This window comes from Schistocerca serialis, chromosome 2 (assembly GCF_023864345.2).
Source record: "Schistocerca serialis cubense isolate TAMUIC-IGC-003099 chromosome 2, iqSchSeri2.2, whole genome shotgun sequence".
NCBI lineage: Eukaryota > Metazoa > Arthropoda > Insecta > Orthoptera > Acrididae > Schistocerca > Schistocerca serialis.
The window spans coordinates 479,416,863-479,435,491 of NC_064639.1; the positions used below are offsets into that span (position 1 = coordinate 479,416,863).

At 39.3% G+C, this 18,629-nt stretch overlaps 1 protein-coding gene and 1 pseudogene across 4 annotated transcripts in view; both read left to right on the forward strand.

Annotated features, from left to right (window-relative positions):
- Positions 1-18,629, forward strand: part of LOC126457404 ((E3-independent) E2 ubiquitin-conjugating enzyme UBE2O) — a 221,671-nt gene that overhangs the window by 108,104 nt on the left and 94,938 nt on the right. For 2 of the 4 annotated variants that reach the window (XM_050093669.1, XM_050093671.1), the window contains 2 exons: positions 10,798-11,094; positions 17,470-17,627. In XM_050093669.1, coding sequence (XP_049949626.1) covers positions 10,798-11,094; positions 17,470-17,627 — 455 coding nt within the window. The remainder of the gene's footprint in view (positions 1-10,797; positions 11,095-17,469; positions 17,628-18,629) is intronic. The other 2 variants (XM_050093670.1, XM_050093672.1) reach the window with 1 other exon arrangement.
- On the forward strand, positions 150-266 carry LOC126459200 (5S ribosomal RNA; annotated as a pseudogene).

An 18,629-nucleotide genomic window follows, 5' to 3' on the forward strand; every position in this document is an offset into this window, starting at 1 on the left:
TGAAACTATAAAAATAGCTCAGTATTGGATGACAGTGCAGTATTAATTTGTTGTCTTACCTGTCTATTTGGCAGGTGTGAAAAAGATTGCTAATGCCTGACATACAGGTTTCCCAGCACAATTATTGTGTTGTGTGGGTAGTGTCAGAAGGCAACGGCCTTGCCGCAGTGGATACACCGGTTCCCGTGAGATCACCGAAGTTAAGCGCTGTCGGGCGTGGTCGGCACTTGGATGGGTCACCATCCAGCCGCCATGCGCTGTTGCCATTTTTCTGGGTGCACTCAGCCTCGTGACGCCAATTGAGGAGCTACTCGACCGAATAGTAGCGGCTCCGGTCAAAGAAAACCATCATAACGACCGGGAGAGCGGTGTGCTGACCACACGCCCCTCCTATCCGCATCCTCGACTGAGGATGATACGGCGGTCGGATGGTCCCGATGGGCCACTTGTGGCCTGAAAACGGAGTGCTTTTGGTAGTGTCAGAATGTATTTCTGGAGTTATGCACGAGGACGGGGATGACTGATTGAGAATGGAGAGGAGCAGGTAGACAGATCAAGGTGGGAGGTCTAGATGGACAAAGAGAGGGCTGAGAAGGAGATGGTCAGAAAGAGGAGAAAGGGGAAGATGGACCGAGAAAAGGGAAAGAGGGAGAAACAGATCGAGACTGGTGGAGGAGGATCTAGAGTGGGGAGGGGGGGGGGGGAGGATATGGCAGAGATTGAGGTGGTAGGAAGAGACAGACAGAGAGTGGGAGTAAGAGGGTATGGCTGAGGTTGAGGTGGTGGGAACAGACAGACAGGGAGTGTGGGTGGGGGGGGGGGGGATGTGTGACACAAGTGTACAAGGACGAAGCCATGGGTAGAAAGCTAGTAATGGAATAGAAATCATATAAAAATTATATAAAATTAATTTTGCTCACTTCTTTATTTTGTAGGAAAATAACAATTAATGATCTATTATTAGTAGATAGGTATAACAGTATTCTATTGCAGATATTATCAGGTGGAAAAAGCACTGCAATAAACAGGAAATATAACACTTCTCTCTTATAATTTCATCAGTATGTTAAAAATCCACTGGAAAGTTTCATACATGCAAGAAAAAAAACATAAAATAATTATTTAAACAAAAGTAAAATTTTAGTATACCACATTTTTAAATCAGGCTAAGAAGTATAAAATAATTCTCCTAGCCCCATACAGATTTCTAGGACAGGAGAGAACCAGAGGAGGGGATAGGACTATATAAGTGAGCTGGAGGAATACTGGGTTGTACGAGGCTGGAGTTGGGAGCAGGGTAGAGGCAGGTGGGGCACAGGGTATAGTGAAGGTTGGGGTGAAGGGAGTTACAGGAACAAAGGATATGTTGTATGAGGAGTTCTCACTTGTGCAGTTTGGAATTGCTGCTGCTTTTTGGCGGTCATTGAAGAACAGCGCACCATGTTGCCCAGGATTATCAGCAACCAGGGGACCCAATTCTCTCTAGGCTGCAGTATGGTGGCTGCCATTCACATGGATAGACAGCTTGTTAATGGTCATTCCCATGTAGAATGCTGCATGATGTTTCGATTAGCACAATAACCAGTTGTCTGTCCACATGAATGGCCACTACAAAATTGTGGCCAAGAGACAGCCGGACCACCCAGTCGCCGACAATTTGAAGCTACATCAGTTAATTTACATCAGATTTTCATCTTTTATGTACATTGTTCCTTCAACAGATCTCGCTCCTGTTATATCATCTGATGTTGCCAACTCACTCACCACTTTCTCATTTCCATTCCTTTTACAGGAGGTAGATGGCTGAAGATACTTGCGTTCATCTTCTGGGCAGCTAAAATCGCTGAAGTTTTCATCTTCGCTATCACTTTTGGTCAGTAATTCCAACACTTATTTAACAGAGCAGATAATTTCGATTGACATGGCAAAAACCCAAATCACTTTGTAATTTATGGCCGGAACTACCTTTTTATCTGTGAACTAATCATACTAAAAACATTGTCTGTTGTACTTTCCCTGATTATCATTCTGATAGAATGATGTCATAATCGTGATGAGTACTATCTGTGTCAAAAGCTAAAGTTCCAACTATGCAGAATAACCTGAAAGTGGCAACAGTAGTAAAAGAATTACCATGTATTACAAAAGTGAACACAAGCATCACCCATCCCTCTTGTGGCACGATGTGCTTAAGATAATTTATCATACCCTTGGGCGTGAAAGGTCTTCAACCAGCAAATACACGTACCAACATTTTTGACTTCAGGGAATGTGATGATTCCGCTAAGGTAGGATGATACATCGAGTGACAGAACACTGCACCTTTCATCGTTGTTTTGATTGGTCTTTAAAGAGCCTCAGCTTTGAACATTATAGAGTACCAACTAGCCTTCCATATTTCACAGTAATGTGCTAAAAGTTAATGGAAACAACAATGAGGAAGTATTTGCTGTTTGTATGTACCCTGGTTTTGTGATCCAACTGTTAACTATTAGCGTACACTTGGTACATTTCCCAACAGCTAACCTAAACACAAGGCAGGTAAAGAGCTCTTAGCTCAGTACAAAGGCATATCTATCTCTCTCTCTCTCTCTCTCTCTCTCTCTCTCTCTCATATTTTCAAAGCAAGAGCGCGCGCGCGCGCGCGCACACACACACACACACACACACACACACACACACACACACACACTCTCTCTCTAACTTCAGTCAAATGACAACTTTATTTGAGGAGTATAATAGTTTGTACAAATTATTAAAGTTACTTTGAATTTATTTCATTCAAGTGGAATAAATTGGAATGCTGTGAAGTCATAAAAGTGTTTTGTGAACAGGTTATCAATAACATAAATTTAGATACAGTTTGTGAAGGTTTGTAAGAAGTGTACTCCTTCATTTCCCACAGTTATGGAATTGATGGGTGAAACCTAACATGACTGTACTTATGGAGATGACCCATGTGAAGGGTGATTGTGGAAGAAACGTAGGTCCACCACTTCATGCCAGAAAATGAAGCTGTCATTACAGAAGTGGATGGAAACAGATGGGTCTGCACAACATAGGGGATGGCTAAGTTGATTTTATCTGCTGGAGAGACTGTGGGCAGTATTTTCTGGGTTGCAAAAGGAATTCCTATGGAAAAGAGGACAGGGTTTATCCCAAAAGTTTCAAGAATAAAATTGCCCAGTTAACCAAAAGGGCTAGAGCAATGAAGTTTTCAAGAGGACTTGTGGTAAACGATCTTGGTTGATGAATACGACTTGGCTCAGTTGCTGTGATAGTGAGGGTCACATTTCATGCATAGTTTACTTTGGAGATGTTAAGATTCAAGACACAGCTGTTAATCGAGCGGTGATAGGCAATAACATTTTGCATTAAACTGAAGGGGAGGGGAAAAAAAAATCTGTCTCTGAGATGGTGGGCAAGATCCGGGATTCAGGAAGCCTTTGGGGAAGCCAAGAGTTTGAGTCACAGATGATGATTCAGGAAGACCTAGAAAACTTTGATGGCAGTTGGGGGGCGGAGGGGGGGGGGGGGGGGGGGAGTGCAGAAACTTTTGGACAGAGATCAACAACAGAGTGTAAGAATGATTGCAGAGGATTGCAATTTCCTGAAATTGAATGGTTATCACATTTTCAGAATTGTATTAAGGATGGGAAAGCTGTGCACAAAGGTGGTCCCAGAAGTGGTGACCGATGACCAGAAGGAAATCCTTCCTGGCAGACTAAAACTGTGTGCCAGGCAGAGACTTGAACTCGGGACCATTCCCTCAAGCTGGCAAGTGCTCTTACCAACTGAGCATCCAAGCACGACTCATGACCCATCCCCACAGCTTCAATTCTGGCAGTACCTCATCTCCTACATTCCAAACTTCACAGAAGAGCTTGGATAGCTCAGTTGGTAGAGCACTTGCCCATGTGAGGCAATGGTCCCAAGTTTGAGTCTGTCCAGCACACAGTTTTAATCTGCCAGGAAGTTTCATATCAGCGCATACTCTGCTGCAGAGTGAAAATCTCATTCTAGAATAAAATCTGTGTGCTGAAGTGTCAAGAGTTGTTGGAATGCTGAGAAAGTGGCCCTCATTTTCTGTGTGGGATAGTGACAGGCTTTGAGACATGGATTTTCGAGTACAGTCTTGAATCGTGTGTCGTCGTAGTGAGTAAAAGGCGCTGCATTAAAAAGGTTCCAGGTGACACTTCCAGCAAGCCATTGTGGACTGGGCTAACTGATGGCAGCAGTACGTAGATGTGAAAAGAATGTACTTTAAATATTTTTTAGGTTTATTCTTGGGATGTTTGGGGCAGATACTGTGAAAAAATAATTGGCAAAAACTACATAAGTACTTTGGATCTACTTTATGAAAAAAAAAAAAAATTCCGAAGAGGAGGCCTGGCCTCCATATGGAAAAATAATTGTTTCAGAAGGACAATTCACCTTCCCACAATTGATGCATTGGCAATAGAAAAGTTGGGAAGCTTGGAAGTAACAAAATGTTGTAACATCCTTCCTATTCCTATGTAAACGTTTTTAGTCAAGTGAAGATGAGTATATTACAGACATTCTATGATCACTTTTGAAGGATAATGTCTCTTCACTATTATAATATTGGCCATACTGCATTGACCGAAAAGTGACCTAGATTGAAAACGAAATACTTCTTTGATCCTTCCTGCTAGCCTGAGAGGTGGAGTGCTGTGAAAATGGACTTTTGTATGTAACCTGGAATTCATCACATTAATATATGGTGTGGTGCTAATCCTTTGTTGGAAAATAGTGACCCTGGCTGTTCTTATGGGTGTCATTTGTCTGTAGTGTGTTGTAAAAAAGAGATTTCCTTTTGCATGTACCCTACATCATACACACATCCTGTATATGTGATAACTAATCCTTATAGTTAAAGGTATCTGCATTTGATAAATGACTGATTCTTTAAAAAATATATCTGTGGTGCAGATGAAGTCTTCTTCCTCTTCCTCCCCACTTCTATTTTTATTTTCACATCAGTATCGGTCATTTGACATTCAGTGCTGAATTAAAGGTTTCATCTAGACTTTGCCTTGCATTGTGGTCTTCAGTGATACAGATATCCGTTACTGCATGTACTTTATATCGTCTATTCTACTTCCATTAGCTTAATACCTCTATCTTTTTAATTAATTAATATATATTTATTTATTTCAGCAGAAAACTTCTTGATCAGTTTGCCACCCACAGCCTGGTTACATTTCTGCCCACCTCCATTTCAGTTTCATCTGCTCTGTTCCCTAATCATTTGTTTGTTTTCATATCTTTTGTAGTAAGATCCAACATGAATTTTTAATGCTCATTGAGCACTTCTGTTTTTGAATTGTCTTTGCATTACAGCCCACTTCTAAAAAAGTCAAGAATGGTAATACACTTAGATTGTTAGACAGGCTTGTATTATCTTTTCACACACATTAGAAGCTCAGTTTTGAAAATACTATTTAGTTTACTAAAAGGACTGCAGGCTGTTTTTACTCTTCTGTTTACTTCATTTGCTGTCCATCCAATACTTGTATTACCTGATTATATTTTTGTATCGGACCATGGCTCGAACCCTGCCTTCAGCAAGTACTCACAGCTTCACCTCTGCCAATGCCTGTCTCCTACTTTCTAAACTTCACAGACATTCTCTGCATACATTGTGAGATTAGCACTCCTGGCAAAAAGATTGGTAAAACCGTTGCCCGCAAAAGGTAAGGCCCTTAGTTCAGGGCCTGGTCTGGCACACAGTTTTAATAATCTGGCAGCAAGTTTCAAAGCAGTGCACTCACTACTTCACAGTGAGAGATTCATTCTGTAGTTATATTAACTGCCCTTAATATTCATCAGCCGGTTCTGTGACTGTCTTAATTTGTACTATATTCCTTTCAACGTGTTCTCCTATATATTATAATGTTACTATTGTTGATTTTTTACCCTATTTCCAAACTTGCTCTAACTTCTTCCATTCATTTGTGAAGTTTATCACACTAGAGACCTAACGGTGTCATCAGTAAAATGGTGATTTACTATACAATCATCGTGAAAACATATAATCATATAATTCTTTCTCTATGTTCATTGTTTTCAAAATATTCTGTGAAACGCAAATTCACTCAGCATTTCCCAGTTCTGGTGGATTGATGGCCAGCAAGGTCTTAAAGGCCCTCGCAAGCGATCAAACATGTCTGACAAAGTCGCTTTTATCTAGCCATGGATTTGCCCAGCAAGCCCGTACATGTTCAGACAATGCTTGTCAGATTAACCTCAATTTGAAGCAGACGCTATTCGTGTTCATGTGTATTAAGAGAGTAGTGAGAATGGCCACAAATGCGGACGAAGCAGTACTGGCATTGCCAAAGTCAATGTATTTAAAGAAGAAGAAGAAGAAGAAGAAGAAGAAAGCAAGACTCTGGTCCACTGAATGGCTTAAAATGAGATATTTACCCGTGAAAATATGCTGAAGGGATATTACTCTCAGAACCCTATGATTACATCAACTTTATTCATATGGACAATGAAGCTTTTTAAAATTTACAAAGTCTCTCCTAAAAGAACAAACTAGTCTGTCAGGTTCACTCTTATCTAGCCACAGATGTGTCAAACAAGCCCGTACACATAGTAAGAAAGCTTGTCAATATAACCTTACTTTTGAAGCAGACACTTTTTGTGTATGCAGTATTTTGGCACTAGTGGGAATGGCTACAAATACAGATAAAGCAATTTAACATTGCCTCTGGTACTGTGTTTGAAGAAGAAGAAAACAAGATGCTGGTCCAGGGGATGGTTTAAAATGAGAAATGTACAACTGGAAATTTGTTAACAGAAATTTTTCATTCAGAACTTGATAACAGCAACATTTTGCAGATTGCAGTGAAATGTTTCGATCACTTGTTTAACGTTACATCAGTGTCACATTGAAAAAGAAGGCAGAAGTATGCGAAAATTTATTCTCTTCTGCTTTGTCCTCTAATGATGGTTCATTAAAATACATGGGAACATATAGCCCACATCGCCCATGAAAGAGCTGGAGAACTTAAATTTCTTTTATTTCAATTCACTTTGCTTGTCTGTCACTGTATGCATAAAATGTTGATTTTATTCATAACCTCTTCATGCATAATATATGGCTGGGAAAGATATGGTACCACTACCATTTCAGTAATTGTCAGTGCTATTTTGGTTTTTACTTGATCGTAGTTTTCATAGTAGGGGAAACTAACAAACAGCGAGAGAAATTGTAATACAATAGTTTTTCACTAAACATTCGCAGCAAAACATTGGTACAAACAACATCCGCCATCTTGTCAGACTTTCTGTCAATCAAATTTTCTCACTAACACAAGCACGAACTATGCTTGATAAACACACCAATTTGCTTCGTACGCAGTCAAATATTTAGCAAGCATAGTTATATATGACAATTTGTTCGCTTGTTTATGGGAGGCCATAATAGATTGAGTTCTAGACCCCATGCCTTGTTTTAATTGAAACCTTCATTCCTGTATATTAGTTTTTCTGACAAAGTACTTGTTAAGCTCCTTTATTATACTGTTCCAGAAAATTTGTGTTTACATTATGATACTGTTCTTATTGTATTTAATTTTTTAATTATATTCAAGGCAGTGCTCAGTGACGGCTGATTTGCTTGGTTGTTTCAGTCGGGTGTGTAGCTAATGTTTCTTGCATCTCTCCTCAACCCTTCTGATAATGTGACGCCATGTAATACATGACACATTCACATGGAATGCGATACACACCCAGCATTTGGAGACCTAAGTTATCTTTGAAATTACCAAGAAAACTTTTTATCTTACTTGAGCGGTACAAAATATACTGTATGCCATTATTTTGTAGGAGATTACCAGTTTTTCAAGTATTGGACCATCATAAGATAGATAGAAATTATTGGGGTTTCATCCTTGCTCTCAACCCTGACCTCGTTTTCGTGTAGATTGTGCTGGGCCTGATACAGAACTATCCTGGTACCAGTAAATGGGGTATCACCAGTCGTGTTGAGATTTCACGCAGCAGCATCTGGCATATCCTGCATCCATGTGCTGTAATATATCCAGTTCATGCAGTTACTGGAAAACGACAATTTTGCTCCACGAGTGGCCTTTGTATGGTGGTAATAACAGATGTGCATAACAGATCCCAGTTCCCCAGCCAACATTTTGTTCACTGATGAGGTGACGTTCATGTGGGATGGAGTGTTCAACCACCCACAACACGCATTTGCGGTCTGAAGAGAATCCCAGAGGCTCTTTTAATTTAATGTATGGGCCAATTTCATTGAAGACCACCTCATCGAGCTGTACTTGTTGCCCCAACATTTGACAGGGCAACCTATCTCATCTTTCTTCAGCAAGTATTGCAGTAGCTATAGGATGACACTTATGTACCCATTGCTGTGTGTTCTGCCATATAGTATCAGCATAATGGGACACCTCACGGTACAGCCTTGATGTGCATCACCACCTGAATGCAACGTATCGCTAACACTGGCTCGGTCGGAGTGGTCTGGTGCACTGACCAGCAAGATCGCCAGACCTCACTTCCTATGGCACTATGTCAAGACAGTGATGTATAACACCCCCCCCCCCCCCCCCCCCCCAATGCGTTGTGGCAGCTACTGGGGAAGTCTGGGACATGCCCGGTGTTTTCTAGAACATCAGATCTTCCATGCACTGGGTATGTGAGGCCTGTGCCACAGTCTGGGGTCATAATTTCAAACACCTTATTTAATGATGATCTTTTCTGTTTCTTTTTCCTATTTCTTGGTTTCTGCTGTACTATGCATGATGAACATGTTTCCTCGCCTTGTTTATGTCCTTTCTTTCTTGTGTGTTTTGTGTCAGTACTGTACCAGGAAAACATTTCCAACTGTGTGCTGCTATGTGATTTTCCATCTTGTATGTGTACTCTATCTGTCCTGAATGTTTGTAAGCACTGTACTGAAACACCCTGTATCATTATACAGGATGTATAAAAAAGAAGCACCCCATATAAAAATCATAACTGTTGTTTGAGCATGAACAATGTGCTGTTGGAAAGAGCAAACTCTTGATTTTTAAATGGCTCCTGCTAGGTAGTAGCATTGTGCGCCAATTTCAGCTCTAGTAAAAATTGTGTCAGTACAACAGAAAGCCTTTTGTGGTCTACATTTTGCCCAGTACAAATCAGTGATAACTGTCCAGCGTGAGTTTCATACTAGCTGTGGTGTGGTTTGTGTAAAGGTAAATTGCCGGGCTGTCCCTGAGCGTCTGACAAAGATGTCAAACGCATCCACCATAGTTTCACAAGGAGTTCACAGAAATCCGTTAACTGTGCAGCTATACAGCTCAACATGTCCACGGTGTCCATGTGGCATGTGTTGCAGCAACGTTTACACATGAAACCATATAAAATTCAGTTACTGCAAGCTGTTCGTGAAGGTGTCAATGTCTGGAGTTCTGTAATTTCGTTCTTGGTAAGATGGAGGATGACATTTTTCTTCCATGCTTAGTGTTTAGTGACAAGGCAAGATTACATTTAAGTGGAAAAGTGAACCATCATAATGTGAGAATATGGGGGTATGGAACTACCATATGAAGTTGTACAACATGAGAGGGACTCTCCAAAATGTAATGTGTTTTGTGCAATTCCCTGGGAAAAGGTGTATGGTCCATTTTTCTTTGCTGAGAACACTGTTACAGGAAGCATGTATCTCGATATGCTTGAGAACTTTATTTTCCCACAGTTGGAGACTGATTCGAACAAATTCTGGAAGTGCGGGATTTTTTAAATCAAAGGATTACTGAACAATGGGTCGGTCACACTGGACCAAATGATTCAGCCTTGCATTACTGGCCTCGAAGGTCACCGTACGTGACTGTATGTGATTATTTCTTGTGAGGTTTATGAAGGATTCTGTTTATGTGCCTCCATTACCAACAACAATGAATGAACTGAGACAGCAGACATCTGCTTGTGTCTGTATATGTGTGGATGGATATGTGTGTGTGTGTGTGCGCGCGAGTGTATACCCGTCCTTTTTTCCCCTAAGGTAAGTCTTTACGCTCCCGGGATTGGAATGACTCCTTACCCTCTCCCTTAAAACCCACATCCTTTCGTCTTTCCCTCTTTCCTGATGAGGCAACAGTTTGTTGCGAAAGCTTGAATTTTGTGTGTATGTTTGTGTTTGTTTGTGTGTGTATTGACCTGCCAGCGCTTTCGTTTGGTAAGTCACATCATCTTTGTGTGTGTGTGTGTGTGTGTGTGTGTGTGTGTGTGTGTGTGTATATATATAAACAATTCAAAGTAATTTAATATTGATATATATATATATATATATATATATATATATCTGTTTTCCTAGCCACACTACCCTTACTTCTGTGGTACACTATATCCGTAAATGTGGAAAAATGGAAATGTCAGTTGGAACTTACTTCTCTCTTTTACTGCCCATACTGTGGTAATACTTTGGTGGTGAAGGTGGTCTAGGACACTAAGTTTCATCATAGTGAGTTAACAAATTTCAAATTGTTACTGGCAACCCGCCTTGGTTTCACATGGAAAGCACTTAGTATCTATGGCCGGGTGACTCGTCGAGCGTAACAGTTATAATTTATATACATGAACCTTCCTCGTGAATGAGTCTATGTATTAATGAAAACAGTATAATCATTACAGTAATTTGTGAAATTAGCCTTCATGTACAGACAGAAAATGATGTGTGGACTTTAATTCATAGTATGTAGTTATTATTACAATAAGTTTTTTATTTATTTATTTTTGTTTTCCCCATAGCAGGTATGATGGAAGTTATACCAGCTGCAGAAAGGAATGGTACTGAAGGTGGAGATGAAGAAGAAAAAAAACAGCAGATTGTCCCCCAGGAACAGCTGGTCCAAGAGCAACATCAGGCTGTTCCAGTGGCACCTGTCTCCAATAGTGGCAACCCCAGTTTGCTTCCACCTCCGCCACCACAGACAGCTGCATCGCCTGAACAGCCAAGTAGCATGTCTGACTGGGATACGGAGGACACTGCTAGCATATCAGACACAGCTTCTGTTAGCAGTGGCTGTAGCTCTACTGGATCACAAGGTGAAAAATCTATTACTTACATTGATAAATGGTTAGTGACTCCTGGACTAGATAGCATCGGTTTTGCCATTTTCTTCTTTCCATCTGCTGTGAGTTAATAGTATGATGCAATAATAGAACATATTCTGAGCTCAAATATAATAAGCTATCTATAACATAGATCATGTGAAACCTGACTCGCCCTTTTCTCCGATGACATCCTGAAAGCCAGGGGTCAAGGCAGTCAGGTAAGTGCAGTATTTCTTGGTTTCCGAAAAGCATTTGACTCAATACTACACCTTTGCATATATCAAAAGTATATGGGGTATCAGACGAAGTATGTGACTGGGTTGAGGATTTGTTGGTAGGAAGGATGTGGCATGTTATCTTGGATGGAGAGCCATCGACAGGAAGTAACGTTGGGTGTACCCTGTGGAAGTGTGTTGAGTCTCTTGCTGTGTATGTTGTGTATTAATGACCTTGCAGACAATATTAGTAGTACCCTCAGACTTTTTGGAGGTGATGCTGTTATCCACAACGAAGTACAGTCTGAATGGAGCTGTACAAATATTCAGTCATAGTGGTGCAATGATTGGCAACATTTCTTTAAATGTTCGCAAATGTAAAATTTGACAGTTCAAGAAAATGAAAAAAAAAAAAAAAAAAAATGGTATCCTATGACAGGTTTGTTTGACCTATGGGAGAGTGTCACTGAGATTTTGAAAGAACTGAACTGGCAGAATCTTGAAGATAAACAGAAACCATCCCCAGAAAGTCTCAGACAAAGTTTCAAGAACTGGCATTAAATGATGACTCTGGAGATATTCTACAACCTCTACATATCGCTCCCATAGGGATCATTAAGATAAGGGTAGATTAATTACAGCACACACAGACATTTAAACAATACTTTTCCTAACTCCGTATGTGAATGGAAAGGGAAAGAGCCATAATAGCAAGTGTAGTGGAGCATACTCTCTGCCATGCACATCATAAGTGATTCGTAGAGTATAGATGTAGATGTAGAGTAATTATATTGGTCGAGTGTAAAATTAATAATTAAATGGTTCGATTTGAACCTTCCAATCAGCTTTGAGATACATAGCTTATACTAAATCTTTGTATGTTTGGGGAACCACCATTCCACTCAATGGTTCCAGTTTCATGTCTGAACTGGATTTCAGTCAGAGAAAGCCAAAGGTATATAAATTCCAAAATGACTTTGTCAGTTGAGTGTATCTAGTGTTCCTGTATTGACAGTGCCATTATCAGGTAGTAAATGTTAGCAAAGAAGATCAAAACAAAGTTAACACAGTCACACTATTGAATTTTGTAGCTCTGTTTCACTGATTCGGGAGTAAATTTTAGTCAAAGTACCAATGTGTAGTACTATAAAGATAAAGCAATCTGAGATCCTTGGTGTTAAGGTTATTAACTTGAATGTGTGATCAGGTATAATCGCATTTTAGTTCGTAGAATAGCAAATTGTATGTACACAGAAGTTGCTTATGGAAAAAGTCTTTGTGTGCAAAAGTGCAACCTGTAAATATTTGATAGGAAAGAGAGAGGTCTGCTATTGGGTAGTGAATTTTCCATCAGCGTGAAAAATTTAAGGAACTACCAAATAAGTAATTCATTCACAGCTGCCATTGAATATGCTGTTCATAAAAATAACAACAGTTTTCAGAATACACTTCAAAAGTTACACTTTAAAATGTGACAGATTTAACAATGTAATCATTTGTGAAGGAGAAGACATGCTGGCAGAGAGCATACTACACTACATTTAAGAAAGAAAATAAACATTGAAATTAAAATAGCTTTTGGTTCGTTGTGAGGATCTATGATTTCATACATGGTGATTAAATATGAGCAAAATGTTCATGTCGAAGAAGTGTCCCCAAACAGTAATGCATATTTATCATTAATCGTTGCTACATGTTTAGCTGCTTTTTTGTGAATGCTAAAAGCAAACGTTTACCAAAATATCTGACAGTTCAGGTAATAAAGCAGGTTTCAAGTTTGATTTAAAATCATTTCTTCTGGACAGATATTTCAATTTGAGAGATGCATTCTTAATTACAAACTGATACCCTGTAACTAGTCTTAAGTATGGGTGCCGGAGTAGATTTAAAAGACATGTCCATGAAGTTAAATTTAGGCTAGTGTGCCATTTAGGAACTGGCAAATGATCAACAAGCAGTATCCACAATGATGTAGCAATTATGTCTATGTATTCTGTACACTGAAAATAATTTGGGAGTGAAAGTACCAGCTTACCATATAGTAGAAGCACTGAGTTGTTGACTGGTGCACAAACAAGACGGAAGACTTTGCTAGTGTTCCAACGAATGCTTTTTTTTGGGTAGATCCCCACCCCCACTCCCACCCCCTGCCCCTGCCTGAATGGAAATGTTATGACAGCTGGATACGCAGTGCCAGGACTGCAGTTCAGCAGATACTGTCTGGTGAAGGTATATGTTGGATTGGGCGGGGGATCTTGCTAGGGTTTAAGGATTTAAACTACATGTTATCATGCCCAGAAGTGAGGGACATCCTACCCACAATCCTTTCCATCTATCCTGAAGTGGTATGCCACTGCCCACCCAATCTACACAATATCCTAGTCTATCCTTTTGCCACACATTTCCATATCCTTACAAAACCTGTTAAATTTCTCCCACCCAGCACATTCTGCTCCAGTCCAGTCACCAGCTTATCCTATCTCATCAGAGGCAGGGCCACATGTAAAAGCAGTTATGACACATAGCAGCTCTGCTGTCATGTGTGCACAGCATTTTATGGGGACATGACCATCAAACGATTGTCCACTTGAATGAATGACTGTTGCCAAGCTGTAGCCGAGAGTGGAGTTGACCACCCAGTAGCAGAACACACTGCTGAGCATAACAAGCTTGATTCCAATGGCTGCATCGCAACCTGAACCATCTGGATACTTCTTCCAAGTACCAGCTCTTCTGAACTACATAGATGCGAATTATCCGAGCAACCGAGTCACAGTCCTGAGAATTCATCTGAAAGCTAGAGATGGTCTTAGTATTGTTTGTGCACCTGTTACCAATTTGGTGCCACTACTATCTGGTGAGTTGTTACCAAAACTCTTAAATTATAGACATTATATCACAAAATTTGTGCTGTAAACTGGCTCATTCCACATAATTTCGATAAAAAAACATCATTCAGATAATCTGTGGAAAATTTTAACTAACCAACTATTCTGCAGTATGACTTCCACTTTACTAGGGACCTCTGTTGCCATTGTTGGAAATGACCTAATAGTTTCACAGTGCAAGGCCATCATTTTTAGTGTGATGAGACAAAGAAAAACAGTTAGCTCGTTCAGAGAAAACAGGACAAGATTTTGTACATTACTAGGATACATGATGTGATTGATCTGTTGAGTAAAACTGAACATCATAATAGTGATTACCTTGAGCTATGATGCATTTGAAGGGAAAAAAGTTATTGCCATATTTTGTGGCAACTTAGCGAAATAAGAAAATATGAGAAATTATTTTGTGATTGCTTGTAAAGTTTAATTTTTTAAATTTTATTACTGGTCTGTAATAAATTTCATATAAAAATTTATTATGTTTTTGTTGTTAATAGTGATTAAAATATTGTTAAAAATCTGCAATCATTCAATTTTGAAGCTTGATGTTGAGCAAGGCCAGCCTCCCCTCTATCCTAGCTACGAATAAATCAGCATATGCATGCTTCATTATCACCATTGTTATTATTATTGTTAGTATTACTGTTACTATTGTTATTGTTACTTGTTTATCAGCTGTCTCCAAATGAAATTCATACAGAGGTACCACTTCAATTACTCTCACTATCACATCAGAGGTTTGATGAGAGTGTTAGCTTTTAGAGCATATGACTGAGGAGAGAGTGAAATCTGAAACTAATAGCATAAACTTTCAAAATATAGTACGAATTGCTCTGACTAAAATTTAAGCACAGTTGTGCATGTCATGGTGTTTATATGCTTCTATATCAGGTTAGTGTAGCTCATTGTCATTAAGCAGATCTGTTACCCAGAACGTGATAGTATAGTGGCAGCTCAGGAAGGTTGATTTTTACTTCATTGGATACAAAATCGGTCTTTCGTGTAAAGATTTTATTTTGCAAAGAAAAACTCAAGTCAGTCTCTATGGTACAAACATTGGAAAACATTTTGTTTGTCCTATTGCAATGATTTTGAAGAACTGACCTTGAAAACTGATTCTTAATCTTAACAGTTCGTTTTGTGGATGCGAAAACTGCTTTTGAGTGTGCTCTGTGGAGTAAGAGTTAGTTAGGGTAACATGAACTATCGCAGAGGCACCTAAAATAGTCAATAATCACAACTATACTGGGTCTTGCAGTCTTACACTTTGTGTAAGGTTTCTTGTTTTACAGACTGTAGACATCGGTATATCAGTGAGTTATTGGACAAACTGAAGCCGCATGAATGAAACGACATTTAATTGTGGTCCTTGTGTTTGGATACATCCTGATTCAGAACATAAGGTGTAATTAGGTCATATCAAAGAATTTCAGGCTGGATTAAACAGTTGTGTAAAATGTAATAATGGAAGAGGATTTTAGGCAGTAGAATGTGAAATGTTTCGTTGGAGGAGAACGTCACTTGTCTTCTCAAAACCTCATGCCCCAGGACCTGTCTTACACGTTTATACTCATCTGAGGTTGGTTTGATTTCCATAGTTCTCTGTGACACTATTTGATAGTTACTGAATGACGCTGGATTATTCTCAGTGAGAACCATTTTGAAACACATTCTTCCCAAGAATCACAATCGACCACAACATGTTTGCCATTTTTAAGGAAAATTTGTACTTTGAAACAAGCCATCCTCACTGATGAGTTAAATATGACAATAGCTGGACCACCCAGTATGTATGGATTTCATGGAGCCAGTTTGCCCCACACTACACATTTACCATTGAGAGAACTGCTTACATTTAATTATTCAGCAGAGCTGACATGCTTAATTGCATTAGTGGTACCATCAGTCTTAATAAGGATCAAGCTATAATGGAACTGCTGATGTCACACAGTCAAAGGGTACAAGAGGATGTACATGTGATCCAGTTTTTAACAAGATTGCTCAGCCATCCATATCACTAAATGTGATGACGATCATATGGAACAGGGTGAAGCAGCTTCTCAGATATGGTTTGCTACAATTTTCCATGATTGGAAGCTGCATTCCGCATTTCTGTACTCTTGACACAAATTAGTGAGGGATGTGACCCATTTATCTACTCTTTATGATATTAATTCCTTATCACTTATGTGGGATACCTCTCATTGGTAGCATCTGGGTATAATGTTCACACACGAAAGAAAACTAACCATTTTAAGGACCAGTAACACTAGAAAAAGTAATAGGTGAATCATTTGCATAATAAGTGTTATAGAATACATTAATTTAATGAAATGGGATCAAATATCAGTCATTACTTCTGCACTTAGGATAAATGGAAATGTCGTGTGGCTAGGGCCTCCCGTCGGGTAGACCGTTCGCCTGGTGCAGGTCTTTCGATTTGACGCCACTTCGGCGACCTGCGTGTCGATGGGGATGAAATGATGATTATTAGGACAACACAACACCCAGTCCCTGAGCAGAGAAAATTTCCGACCCAGCCGGGAATCGAACCCGGGCCCTTAGGATTGACAGTCTGTCACGCTGACCACTCAGCTACCGGGGCGGACTGCACTTAGGATACATGCACCAGTCATCTAGTTAAGCTCCTGATGTATGGGATGCCTGCCATCTCACACAATAACAGGTTGTCTTATGTGTTACTGTTACAGACATATCTTACATATCTGCCTATCGATGTCAGCCTGGTATTTGAGCAGAACACAGAAAGCTATAGCAAATATTCTACTCTAATTACATGATTTTTTTCATTGAACTTGTTCAAAGGAATCCACAATTCATAAGATGACTTTCACAAAAGTAATATTCATGTGTTTATGATTTCAGCTTCATTGTTTGAAATTGCAGCTTTAGCCCGTGAAGCTTTAAATGTGCATGTCTCAATTTTTCTGACCTTGAGGGAGGTTACATTAATTCAAGATATCATTTCTAATCACTCATCAATAGGTAATTTACTGTTTTTACATAAAAGAAACCATATGTATGTCACCATTTCGTTTTGCCAATAAGATATGATTTAAAAATGAAATTTGGAAAGGATTTACAAGACTCTGAAACAGGAATACCACTTACCAGACTCTGATAATTAACAGTTGCCATCTCATGTCATGGAATGGTGGCGTTGCTAACTCATAACGTAATGTCATGTCACTGCCTAATTTAGTGATGCTATGACATAAGTTTTATATTTGTGCTTTGTTTAGGCAAAAAGAAACGGGGCCCAGCCTTGATGACAAAAGTTTTAAAGAAAAAGAAGCTTCTCCGTACTCGGAAACGTGCTCCCCCTGTACAGTTGACACCTGGAACACGTGTTGTTGTAGAAACACTTTCAACTTCTTCAGTAGCTGATGTGGTGTGGCAGGTATGTATTAAAGATGCATCTGTGTAATATGTGGATTGGAATGGCCACTCAAAACATGAGCTTGTGCAGGAATATTTCTTGCAGGCACAGTTAGCTGCTGTAGGAGAAGGTGTAATTAAGAAGAAAATATTAATTTGGTGAAATACTCAAGTGATTCAGTAAAATAAAATATTCTCTCTATTTGCTAGTAGTCTGAATTTTAATAATTTGCATGTATCATAGTGTGGCCTAGAAAATGAATTCATCTCTGATGCCTTATTAATTTTGCCATTGATAGTCTCCTGAGTGTTAATTTCACTAATTGGGAATAGCTGCAAGTTTCTTGCTCCATGTTAATATCTGCAACAAACTTACTTCTCCTGTTTCTCTCTTAATAAATAAAATACTAATTCCAGCAGGGTGAGAATTCGTTTTGTATGCTCACAATATTATAGACAGGGTGTATATGCCCCAGGAAAAATGCAGGAATTTTTTCATCGGAGAGAAATCTGGGAAAAACTCTGGAAATTTTTAGAATTCCAGGAATTTGTCATTGTTCTAGTTAAATTTTGTAGTTTCAACTGGTAATGACTGATACTGTAACGAAGAATTTTACTTCGGTTTGCTACTGCAGCAGTAAAACATAAACAAGAGAATAACACTAAAATAAAACTTCAAATGCAAAGAAAATGCGCCATTTACAACAAAAACTGTGGTTTACACACAAGCATCCACCAACAACAAAATGTGTCAAAGACTATGCAATATTTCATAACAACAGACTGTTTTTCATGTAGTATCTAAAAGATTGTGGGCCTCGTTTTGATGAGTGTGATGTAACAACTGTTTACATTTGTAGCAGGTCATGGGAAAACATTGTGAATAGTGGTTTGAGAAGTGTTACTTTCAAAGTAAATTTCCTTTTACCCAATTTGAATTATGTTGTGTGTTGTGTGATGAGGTTCTTAAATTGCAGGGCACTAGACTTTCATTCAAAACTTAACACTGAGGAGCAGCCATTTC